The 12,122-nt window shown below is 38.7% G+C and overlaps 1 protein-coding gene across 2 annotated transcripts in view; it reads left to right on the forward strand.

The window, feature by feature from the left end:
- The window catches only part of NECTIN3 (nectin cell adhesion molecule 3), a 64,400-nt gene extending 53,684 nt beyond the window's left edge, over positions 1-10,716 (forward strand). The window contains exons 8-9 of one of the 2 annotated variants that reach the window (XM_061350610.1): positions 8,431-8,493; positions 9,009-10,716. In XM_061350610.1, the coding sequence (XP_061206594.1) occupies positions 8,431-8,493; positions 9,009-9,185 (240 nt within the window). In that variant the 3' untranslated portion in view covers positions 9,186-10,716. The remainder of the gene's footprint in view (positions 1-8,430; positions 8,494-9,008) is intronic. The other variant, XM_061350611.1, reaches the window with a different exon arrangement.
- The last annotated feature ends 1,406 nt before the right edge of the window (positions 10,717-12,122 follow it).

Consider the following 12,122-nt stretch of genomic DNA (forward strand, 5'->3'; position numbering starts at 1 on the left):
AGATGTTGATGCATTTCTTAGTAATGCTGAAAATACTCTTGCAGATTTTCTGAATGTGATTGCTGATTACTAAAGCTCAGTTGCTGATAGAAGCTTTCCTCTGTCTCATGCAAGTAATGCGTGAAAAAGGTATTGTGTATTACAGATATTACATTGAGTAATGCTTGCTTATGTTGTTGCTGAATGAAACACAAAACCTCGGAGATCTGTTGCTACTTCAGTAGCAACAGGATAATTATAAAGTTATGGAGGTATAAAGCATTTGGATGGCAAAAAGTATGGTAGATTTTTGTTTTCTGATCTTGGAGGTGGTATAGCACCCAAGATAACACAAAAGGAAATGCTTTTCTGTGCTCAGGTTGGGCATCTTGTGCTAACTCTGTAGTAACTCTTCTGTCACTACAGTACTCGACAAATGCATTATCAGTGAATCATGCTTCTGCCAAATCATTCCTGTGCTCTAGCTGTTATGGTACAAGATTATCTTGCTTATAGAATCAGAAAGTACTGACTGTTGTGTTATTTGTGCATCTGTAGTGTCGCTAAATGGCAAAATGACAGCGAAAGGGAATGTAATTATTTTTCCTTTACCGGGTTACACATGAAGTGTATACCTTATTGTTTTCCTCTTTGGAATTCTGCTGTCATTGAATTCTTTCTTGGTTTTGCTCACTGTGGCTTCTGTTAGTACTTACGAACTAAGAAAAGCTAAAGCTGACTGTAGTCTTTGTTTAGCATCAAATACAATTGGTTATCTAAACATACTTTATAAATAGAGGAAAAACCTTAAACTGACTGAACCACATACTCATTTCCCTCAGACTGGATAAATGCAGTTCTCAGTTGGTTTGGGTGGCAAAAGATGCAGTTCTTTTCCAGGTTAGATGTTAACTATGCTTGATTTAAAAATAATGGCATAATGTTGTTAGTGTACCTGTTATTTTTTACTTCTGTGGAACTCCAAATCTGAGAGAACTGGAGGCTGAGTCTTCTTATCTGATGCTACCTATGGCCAACATGTGCTCTGTTATGCTTGAGGCAAGAGCCTCTGCTTTATCTAACGCAAGTGTCAAAATGCTAGCTCTAGTCAAGAAGTGCTTGGTTGCATTGTTTTGGTGTAATAACCCACCAGTTGAGTAAGCAAACTAGCAGCCTGTCGCTATGTTTAGTGCTGTTAGACTGAAAGTGTGTACTGGCCATGTAATTCATATACCAGATAGCATTATTTAGTCATACATGAGAAGCAAGCTCATGAGCACCTCTCTAGATAAGACATAAAGTTCTGATAACACTGAAAAGAAATACAGGTGACGTATCACTACATCTTCAGCAGCAATAGATGATGAAATTCAACCTGAGTGGAAATAATAGGCTGCACGAAGGTGCAAAGTGAAGGTAAAGGGGAATTATTATAAATGGTGTCTTCTATATACTCAAATAACTGAGGGTTGAAAATGGAGTGGTTAATTTAATTCTGGTAAGTTGTTCTATGTAACGTGCAAATATTCCAATCAGGTCCTGTTCAAATCATGCACAGTAACTTTCTTGGTTCTTGCTAAGCATTCCAAGTGCAATTGAAAAAGCTGAAATCCTCCTGTCCCAGCAATCCATATTTAAGTAGATGTTACCCATGTGTGAGTAGATGGGTGTTGGTATTAAAATGAAGGGGGGTGGTGTAGGCATTTGATATTACTGAGTAGCTAATGACATTTATAGTTACTCCTTCATACTTGGAAGCTTTAAGTATACTTTAAGTATATGGTAATGTTAAATAATAAGCTACATGTGTGTAAAAGTACTGTGAACCTGGGTGCTCCTAAGAGTTTCTATGTACTGGTATTTGCAGATGCCCATTTATGTTTTAATTGAATCACTTAAGAATTGAGAGGAACCGGTTCACTTATGGCCCTGCAAGCGTGAGGCAAAAGTCCAAAGCATAGGAATATTAAGTGGAACGAAGGGAAAATTGCAGTGTAAAAAGTTATATTTACTGTCAAGATTGTAGGTATGTCTTTACCAATGTTTTTAGCAATGAATCTATAGCTTTTGTCAGGTAGCTTTTTAATAATCACTGTCATAGGAATACTCTTCTGTTACTCTGCACTACTTTTTGCATGTTACATTAAAGAGCGGTGAGCAGCCTGAAGGCTGTGTCTTTGCTGAGAGGGGAATCTCTGCTTGGCAACAAGTTCAGGAGCAAATCAAGAGGAAGCTGAACAATGGAGCCATTCCAGTGGCTTAAATAGGAATTCCTCTGTTGCATAATATTTATAAGAGGAGTGGAAGGAGAGGTGCTAATTTAGACAGTTGTTTGAATCATTAGAGTTAGTTTCATTAACTGAGAAGAGAAATACAGCCCAGTGGGTAATTCTAGCTGTGAGAAGACTGACTTTAGACTTGCAATTTTAAGAATACCTTATATACTTAGCTAAGCAACCCTGCTGTATTCTAAAGATCTTTAATGGTAACATTTGTATTCCTATTGAAAACAGAAAAGATGTTGTGTTTTAAACCCAGATGGTGACGTAAGTGCTGTGCAGCTCACCCTCTTCCTCTTTTCCCCTCCTGGGCAGGATGGGGAGGAGAATCAAAAGAGTGGCAAAACTGTGGGTTAAAAAAAGGAACAGTTTAATAATCAAAATAAAATACAATATTATAATAATAAGGGGAATAACAGAGAGATAAAAGTGAGGGGAAGAAAGGCAAATAAAAGCAATAAACAGAAGTGATGCACAAAACAATTGCTCACCACCCATCGGCCGATACCGAGCAGTGATTGGTACGTTCTGGCTGATTCCCCCCAGCTTACACACTGGCCATGGTGTACTGTGGTATGGAAGACCCCTTTAGCTACTTTGGGTCCAGTGTCTTGTCTCTGCTTCCACTTGGTTTCTTGTGCTCCTCCTCACTGGCAGAGCATGAGACTGAAAAGTCTTTGATCAGGGTGAGTGCTACAGAGCAACAACTAAACCATCGGTGTGTTATCAGTGCTGTTCTCTGACTAATGCCAAAACACAGCCATGCACCAGCTACTAGGAAGAAAATTAACTCCATCCCAGACAAAACAAGAACAAAGATGATGGTGAAATTGTATTAGCACAGTTAAAGACATATATCACCATTTACTGAATGGTGGTATTTCTGAAACTGATTTGAAAAGATCACCCTCACTACTCTTAAAGATCACCCTCACTGCTCTTAAAAAGTCAAAATACTGATACATTTTATATTATGGATGTCTTATACTTTTCTAATTCTTTTCCTAATGGTCTTAATACAGGTGGGAACGTATCTTCCTTGATGAAAAAGGAATCATTATTGTTATAATTTGCCTTAGACTGGAGAGCTGTAAACAAGATTAAATGGGAGGGAAGCTCATCAATACTGATAAAGGATCTTACAGGGTTGGGGAGGGAGAAGAGGAAGGAATCCTACCACACAAACCCCACATTAACTAGATAGGGACCAAAATCGGGCGTGAGCTTTTTGTCAGTGCACACTTTTGTAATAGGGTTTCTAAACTGAAGAGGATGAGAAAATAAAAGATGAAGATGTTGGTGAGAGAGTTGCTTCAGACTTTTAAAGGAATAATTGAGAAGGATCATCTTTAGAGTAAAAATGCTTTTATGAAACTCTGCAGAATGGAAAAGACAGTGGAAACTATTTAAGTGCACAAAACCACAGAAACACGATATTCTCCTGCACAGAAACCCTGTAGCTGAGCACCAGTTTTCTTTGATAGACCTAATGATTTTATTTCAATCGCTTCCTTGCTGGCAGTAAACTCCTTTCTCTAGAAAAGGTGCTGTCTTCTTGTGGCATGTGAGATGATTTCCTTTGTCTCTAGTTGAATAAATGAACCCACTGGAATTTCCTTGTTCTAGTATACAGTGTTTGCCTAAATCATGTTTAAGTCCACTGACGGTAGAAATTCTTGAGCAGGCAGATTTTTTTGCTCACAGAACATGAGCCTTTGGTGATGATAGGACAAGGGGTAATGGGTTGAAACTTAAACAGGGGAAGTTTAGATTGGCTATAAGGAGGAAGTTCTTTACTGTTAGGGTGGTGAGGCACTGGAATGGGGTGCCCAGGGAAGTTGTGAATGCTCCATCCCTGGTGGTGTTCAAGGCCAGGTTGGATGAAGCCTTGGGTGCCATGGTTTACGTGTGAGGTGTCCCTGCCCATGGCAAGGGGATTGGAACTTGGATGATCTTAAGGTGCTTTCCAACCCTGAGTATTCTATGGTTCTGTGATTCTATGATGTGAGTGTTCTTGTTCCCCATGTGTGTGTTGCCTGCTTGTGTGTCAAAGTCATGCGCTTAGGTATGAAAGACCAATGTCTGTTTGTCAGCAATAAACTACCTATTCTCAGAATTGGCCTGAAGAATGCATTCTAGGACTTGAGAAACAAAAGGAGCATAACTTCAGGGGCAGGGGAGGAAAAAACGTTAAAATGGAATTACAAGAGAGAAAACAGGACAAGCAAAAGTTAGAAAAGAGGCCTGTGAAGACGGTGGAAAAGAACTGCTGGAAAGGGGAGATTTGTTTTGGTAACTGGTTTCACAATGCGTTTTTAGGTCATGTTCAAATAACTCAAAATTGCTTCAAAACCTGAACTGAATGGATGTGTAGAAGTACGAAAGTTAAGGGTAAGGAGGAGAAAATAATGGAATATTACTGAGATGGAGTTCTTTTGAAAAACACCTGTGAGGGCAAGAACATGGGTGTTTGACCACTGCAAATGTTACCTGCGTGTATGAGCACTTGTTGGGTGATGATGGAGTTTCTGCTGTAAGACCAGCAACTTAGGCACTTGGTGTTGCTGCTGCCACTGTGAGACTGTTGGGAAAAGCAGGAATTACGAAACAGTTGTGCTAAAGACATTGCTTTATTGTTTATTATGCCCCTATACTAGTAGCTAACTGTGGCATAGAGGAAAGAAGCTTAATGAGGGATGATTCAATAGCGTAAGCTGTATCCTAAATGATAATTCTCAGGTAGCATTGCTTGGTGTGGTTAAAATTGGCCATGCTTTAACCAGGCAGCTGGTGATGAACTGCATGTTTGGAAATAGGCCATTTTGCTAACAAAAGTACTCCCATCACAACAGTGTGAAAGACCCTTTCTTTTAGAAAAGGGGAGGGTTTGAGTCTTCTGTGTTAAGTAACTTACACTATAATCAGCATAACATATAGCGCTGTCTAATCTGAAAATTGAGATCAAAACCAACCCCTCTGACAGGAAGCTGACTCAATTGTAGGAAGGTTTACTCCTGATGAGGAAGTGTGTTCTGAATCTTTTCCTGCAATTAAATACCTTTTATTTGCAGAGATTCAAATGTATAGTTGCTGTAGAGTTTTTCTTTTTTAAAACTATGATTAAGAAGGGAAAGAGGAACATTTAGGTACTTTCTGCCATTTTTTATAGAGCTTAAAACCGTAAATGCCTAATAAAGAGCTGACTGCCTTGGCATTTGAAAACGTGTTTGAGTGTGTTCTGTGTAATGTGTGCAGTGTATTTATTACATGGAGCTCAGAAGAAAGGCAAGGAAGCATGTCTTCCTGAAAGATATAGTCAAATTAGAGGTAAGTATATAAACATGCACAAAATAGAAAGTTGTATTTCCTTTAATGGTTTTGTAAGTTAAGTGAGTTTTAGTTCAGCTGTTTGGAAGGTTCATGTATTGTTTGTCCTTGAAGATACAGTGCTGTGCTCTTGTGCTTTGGTAGGTTGTTTTGGGGAAAATGAGTGGGGTAGGTCAGGCCTGGGTTCTTTTGCTTAGTTCATATTCTGAGTTATGTTCAAGATGAATATGTAAGGTGATAGGTGCTGTAACTATTGTTTGCACAGAAATAATTCAGCAGTTTATGTGTGCAGGCAGGTGATGAAAATGATGACCTGTTTGGTGTAAGTAGTGAAGAAATACTATGTCCATCTATTCTCACTCTGAATGGGGTTATTTATGAACTGTATATAGTGTAGCTTGTTTGTATTTGATTCTGACATGAGCCCTCTTACAGAAGGAACTCTTCATGATGTATTGAGTCTTTGCCAGCTTTGATTGATGATTTTTCTTCATGCTGTTGCTCTTAATGCAGTGCAGTTGTACCCTCTTTGGAAACAATTACAGGCACCATATGTTTGTCTACTTCTTGTCTTCCATTTTGTCATATAATCTCATAACTCTTGTGGCTGTGTGCTGCTTGTCAATAAAGCTTCACCTTTCTAATCATTCTGATACTTCTTAGACCAGTGTCTACATAACCTCAAGGTACACGTTTGTTCCTCTTGGCTGTACCAGAGCCTGTTGTCTTCAGCTGCTATAATGTTAATTCCAGTGTTTTGCCTGCTTGGTCACCTGGAGATTGCTGATGGCAAAGCAATAATAGAGGTATGGAAGTGGCTAGTGACAGACTGGAGCTAAAACAAGCAGTATTAAGCTACAGTTGTCTGTTTTCTGCATAAATCTGATACCTAGGCAATGAGAACTCCCTGTTCTTGACCCAGATATACTTAGTTGGAAGTTACTATGAAGAAAGCTTCTTAAACTTACCATCTTTACATAGCTTAAATGGAAATTACTGGTTTTCCAGGAGTTTTGCTTTTTTTTCCAAGCCAATCCCAGATGGTTTTAGAGTGTTCATTCTTTGTTTAGAAGGAAGATGACTGAGGAAAGAGAATGGATTGGAGGTCTTGAGAGTTAAAGAATCAAGTTTAAGTTGGTGGAGGAAACTGCTTAGTTGAGAAGTGTTGCTAATGGATCGTGAGTTAAGCAATAAAGGTCCCAGGATTCCATTAGGGAGAGACCTGAGCAACACCTAGATGCCTCTTGTCTCCCATTGGATCAGTGCGGTGAAACTCAGATTATTCTTGTCTTCCAGCAGCTGCCAGATTTACCATAGCCTGCCTTTATGTACTTGTAATTTTACTGATATGCATTTGTTCCCTCAAATTGAGGGTTAACACGAGCACTTCTGTCAGGCCAAAGCGTAGTCATGCTGTTGGGAATACTAGTGTTCACTGTGTGTGTTCAGGCTCAATGCATCAGCTCATAAAGCTGCCACAGTTTTGTTTGGAAATATAAGAGGTATAAGGAGGGCAGGGAGCCATGACCATACTATCTGAGAACATCTCTTTTTAGTATGGAGTTTCTCCAAGACCTGACTGAAGAGTGAAGTGGTAGAGATACCTCCAATGCTTTTGGTCACTAGATTGCTGTCAGATTTAAGACTTATTCCAATAGCTGTGTGAAGCTAATGAGTTGTGAAACTTAGTGTTAAGGACTCAGTAAAACTGAGTAAATCTTGGTGGTGGGACTCTTCGTGGGGAACTAACACAGGACAAGTAACTGCAGAATAAATTGATACTCTAAGACTAGGAGAGGGAATCGGGTGGCAGAACCCGTCTGGATAGTAAGTTGGGTTTTTTCCTATGCTAACATGGCCAGTGTTCACAGGACTAATGGGCTTAATGAATCAAGCAGTGGACTCCTATGTGAGTTGCAGAAGAACTTCCTGCTGTATATGGCTATGTTTTAATTAGCAAGCCATGCTGAACAGTAGGAGCAGACCTACAGTTATTAAGATGCAGAATGTTCATGTTACATGTTTGGGAGGATTTGGTTGTTATTGTCTCTTGTCCTGTCCTGTGGATAGAATGCCAGTTAGTTCCTGATGTGCATCTAGCTATCAGGGCTTGCAGGACCTCCGAAACAGTGTTTTGGAGAGATACACTTTGAGGAACAGGTTTTAGGCCTCGCATCAAAAGTTAATGATAAAACATGTAGGAAATGTGGACTGTCACTTGGAAAATCCATCAGCGAAACAGACTGGGGTAGACAGTCTGTAAATACATCAGTGCTGCTTTAATTAATAAGGGGAAAATAAAATTAGTTTAATCGTACTGAAGAGCAATTGCTTTCATTTGTTTATCGTACTCTCAGTACACGTTTACTTGTTCAGTGGGAAGTACTGTGTTTAACGTTATCAAATTAAGAAACAAACACTCCCTTCTACTCTCAGTAGTGTACAAGTGAATTCCTTTTCTGTTAAATGCTTCAGAGCAATAGCAGACCGAGCATTTCTCCATATGATGCATGTGGTAACTGTGAATGATTTTTGCTTTTCCTTCAGTTTTAACCTGGGTTTTATCTAGAATTAGTCATGTTAAAATAAAGCTTTTTAATTTTCCTCAACCGTGCTTGTGCTGAAATAAAACTGCAAACTCAAACGTGCAAATAACACTTCTTAAATTGACAATAGGTTCTTTTGTTCCAGCAGAGATTAGCTTGTCCGTATTCCTATTAGTCCTCAGTTAAGGCCCTTCAGGCGGCAGAGTCTATTTTGTGATGGCTGGCATTTCTGTATGAACTGAACCTGTTCTGCAGTGTTGAATTTTGACTTGTTTCCCCTGTAACTTCTCTCATTTCAGAATGAAAGTTTTGCTTTGCAAAGCCAGTACAGAGAAAAGGATACTGTAAACTTTCATCACATGGTAAGTAATAAGATGCGTTGAATTCCTGATAGAAGCTTTGATTTCATCTTATTCCTGAAAAGAAGCTTATAAGGATGGCTTTCATAAAGAGATACTATAAATATTTGTCCATGCTAGTCAGTAACTGTTGGATGTGTGGGTTTGTTATCCATGAAGTGGGAAGTACCTAGGTAGTTTTTCTGGCTAATACGTTAGGCACTGTATCTCTGTAGGTTTTGTTGAATAATAAGTCAGCATTTCTGTGCTTTATTTTCATAGCTTTGATTTGCTTTTTAGATTTATTGAGCCTTAAAATCTAACTTACTTTGAAACAAGCATTTGGGGTTAACTCTGAGCAGCTACTAATGCTTTTGTCATGTCTGTTAGTGAATGCACTTTTTAAGTTCATAGTCCTTGATTCATAGGGCCATTTTACAGATCATGCACCTTCTGTTTTGCTTAACGCTTTAACAAAAACAGGAATTGCAGATTCTATACATGAACTACGAATCTGATTACTTCTTGTGTGTGTTTAGAACATTGTGAATGGAAGACAACTTACTTGTGAGGCTGAAGAGCCACAGGAAGAAGAAGGCATTCAGCATATGTATCCTGTTTATCAGCAAACATACTACAAAAGTTGGAGCAGCACGTACCCGGATAACTCAGGACCTGGAAGAGTCTACATCAATCCAAGGGAGCACTATGTATGATTCTGTACCCAGATGTCTTCAACTGTTAAGATACGAGGAGTTTATTACCTGTTGACATTAAGCCCAATGTGTCTTGTAGGCTTTCATCTCTGAAATAAGTCTTTTTGGGTTTTTTTTTCCTGTGGGAGCACATTGCATGGAGAATTTTATATAGATAAACCCTATGGAATTTGAAACTTTACTTGCTTCTAGCCTTATAGTTTTATCAGCCTGACAAAAGAGGAGAGCCATTTAGCTTTATTAACCTTTATAGTCATAAGATGTATAAACTTGATGAATTGGTTGACACAGGCCAAAATGTAGTTAAGCTGTTTCCCTGGTTATTTTTGGGAGCATTCTCTCTCTGAATGGATACTTTACACTAACCTATGTAAAACTATGTATAAGTAAGTAAATATGAGCAAGACAGCTGAATCCCTCATGATATAATCACTCTCAGCTGAGTAATTTTTTCACATCTTAGAAAAGTTGGGATAATTGTCATTTTGACTGGCATTAGCTATTGATTTCTCAACTAGCTCTACCTCTCCCAGTCAAATGAGCAACTAGACTACCTCTCAAATACTTTGTTTCATAGCAGAAGCTGTGTGTCTTCCCACCTTGTTAAAAGTGAAGCAGTTTCCTTACATCAGAAACTATTCTGTTTTATATTGATCCTGGCGGTTATTTGAAGTTACTTGTTGGCTGTAGTTGCATAGTAGCTCTTGTGTGAAACTTAGCTGTAGGAAGTAGATGACTAGACAGACCAAACTTCCTAAGAGAGTCTTAGGTATAGCTGCATCTTGCCTATAAATTGCTGTTCAGCTGTTTTTCCTGTATTAAATCTTGGTTACTCCCATAGTAACTTAAAGTGTTACTCCCTTATTACATCTTGCAGACTTGGTAATAAATACACTTGACATTCTTTGGTTTCTTCTCAGTTGCAGTAAAAGGGCCTGTGATGTGTTCTTACATCTTAGCAAGAAAAGGAAAACTTGAGTAGACTGTGAGTAGTTTTCAACACTGTCTTTTAATCTTAACCAGCAGTGTGCAGTAACTGGAGAATGGCCTGGTGTTACCAGTGCTAACATTATCCCATGTGAACTTCTGAGTATGGAGTGATGGTTGAAAATAGTGCTCAGGGTCTGTTTGTAAAAACAAAGTTTTCCTTTGGAGCAAAAAGTAAACGTTTAATAAATAAAATAATATGTATTCTGAAATGAGCTTTACAGGACAATCTTAAAGTTTTTTAAGACACCAGGAAACAAGACACTGACTAAAATTTGCTTGAGAAACTGAAATGGCTTGTGTGTTCTATACACACTAGTACAGAATAATGATTTTCAGTCAGATGATCTGCAGAAATGTTGAGAAGAATGGCTATGTCACGCTCAACTAGCTATTGTTACATTATTAAACATTACTTCTGTGATATTAGGGTTTTCTCTGAGGATGCTGGAATGTTCAGAGAGAAGAGTCACAGTTGCAGAAGCAATAGAATTGAAAGCCAGTATAGTTAAGTGTGCTACAGGCAGGATGCCATTTTAACCTGTATTCATCTCCATCATAGTAAAAGTTAATGAGATACTCCTATCCACAACATGACCAGGTAAGTATTTCTAGTTTGTTGCAGGTAGCAGCTACATTATGGCTTAGGTGCCCATATTCCTTTGTTAAGCAGCTTTATGTTGCATGATGTAGATGATGTTGGTGGGGGAAGAATGGCAAAGTAGAAGATCGGAGAGAACCTGTTTCTCATGAGCTTAATTCAAACCACTGTCGACTTGCTTTTTTCTTAGAGACTGGGCACGTTCCTGTTAACTGAGCAACTCTTTTCAACCTCAAAGTCTCCTGCTGTATTTGAGATGTAAATAAGCAATTCTGTGCCCCATAATATGTTTTCCAATAATGTCATTTTAAGCAGCTACCTCTTTCTACAGACATTGCCTTACCTGTCTTTGTATTACTGCAGCTGCAAAAATCATCTGCCAGAATAGGAGAAGAAAATAGTTTCTTGGACAAATGTTAAAGTAAATGGAAGGACAGAACATTGAGGTGAGCTGTATTGTGTGAGATAACTTCATAACATCACTGAGCAAAACTTGATACAAAACGTATTTGGATATATAGAGTGGTTCAAAACAGTGTTGTTGTGATGATGCTTCCACTACATTCATTAGTACAATGTGGTATTGAACAGATGATCGTTTCAGTTCCTATTGTGTTGGCAGGCGATGTAAAAACCAATTATTTGGGGTTCAGACCTCTTCTACCGCTTTTTATTCTTATTTGTGAATCCATTTTTGTTTGAATAGTTGAACCCTGGGGGGAAGGAGGAAGGCAGAAAGCTATCCACAAAGCTATCATGGCTTTTCTGAGTTGGTGAAAACAGTTCAAGCCAGGAAAATGGAGTCCAGCTGTGCTGCACAAGTTACGTATCCAGTTATATGTAGGAAGCTCGTATTGCGAACTACTCATCAGCCCTAAAGTCAGTAGGGAAATGTATTATCATGTTTATTACCTGGGAGAAATGGTTTGTTTGTCATCTATTCAGGGATATTTAGTGTGTTAGGGGGTTTTTGCCATGTTGCTTATAGTCTTCAGTCTGACTGGATTTGGGGGGGGGGGGGGGGGGATTTGGCATAGAATGCTCTGAAGAGCACATTAAATGTCTGCTGGTTAGAATTTCCCACGGAAAGGATTGCACAGATAGAAGTTTAATCTGCTTTTTTTTAAGACGTAGAATATGTCGTTTTGTATTTTTGTACATTTTCAAATGTTTGTATTTGTATTCTGATTTGAATAAACATATTTGAAATGCAGACTTTTGCTGTGGTGTTCAGGTTTAGGACTGCTTAAGCTATGGAAAATGTATCCATTTTCTTGGCGATATATTTCCTCCTCTCTGGTGTATACGTAGAGCACGTGTTCTTTTCTCTAGCAGTACCACTTTTGAAT

Source organism: Neopsephotus bourkii, unplaced genomic scaffold (assembly GCF_033783945.1).
Source record: "Neopsephotus bourkii isolate Nb327-2 ecotype Australia unplaced genomic scaffold, CSIRO-AGI_Nbou_v1 NB_532, whole genome shotgun sequence".
NCBI lineage: Eukaryota > Metazoa > Chordata > Aves > Psittaciformes > Psittacidae > Neopsephotus > Neopsephotus bourkii.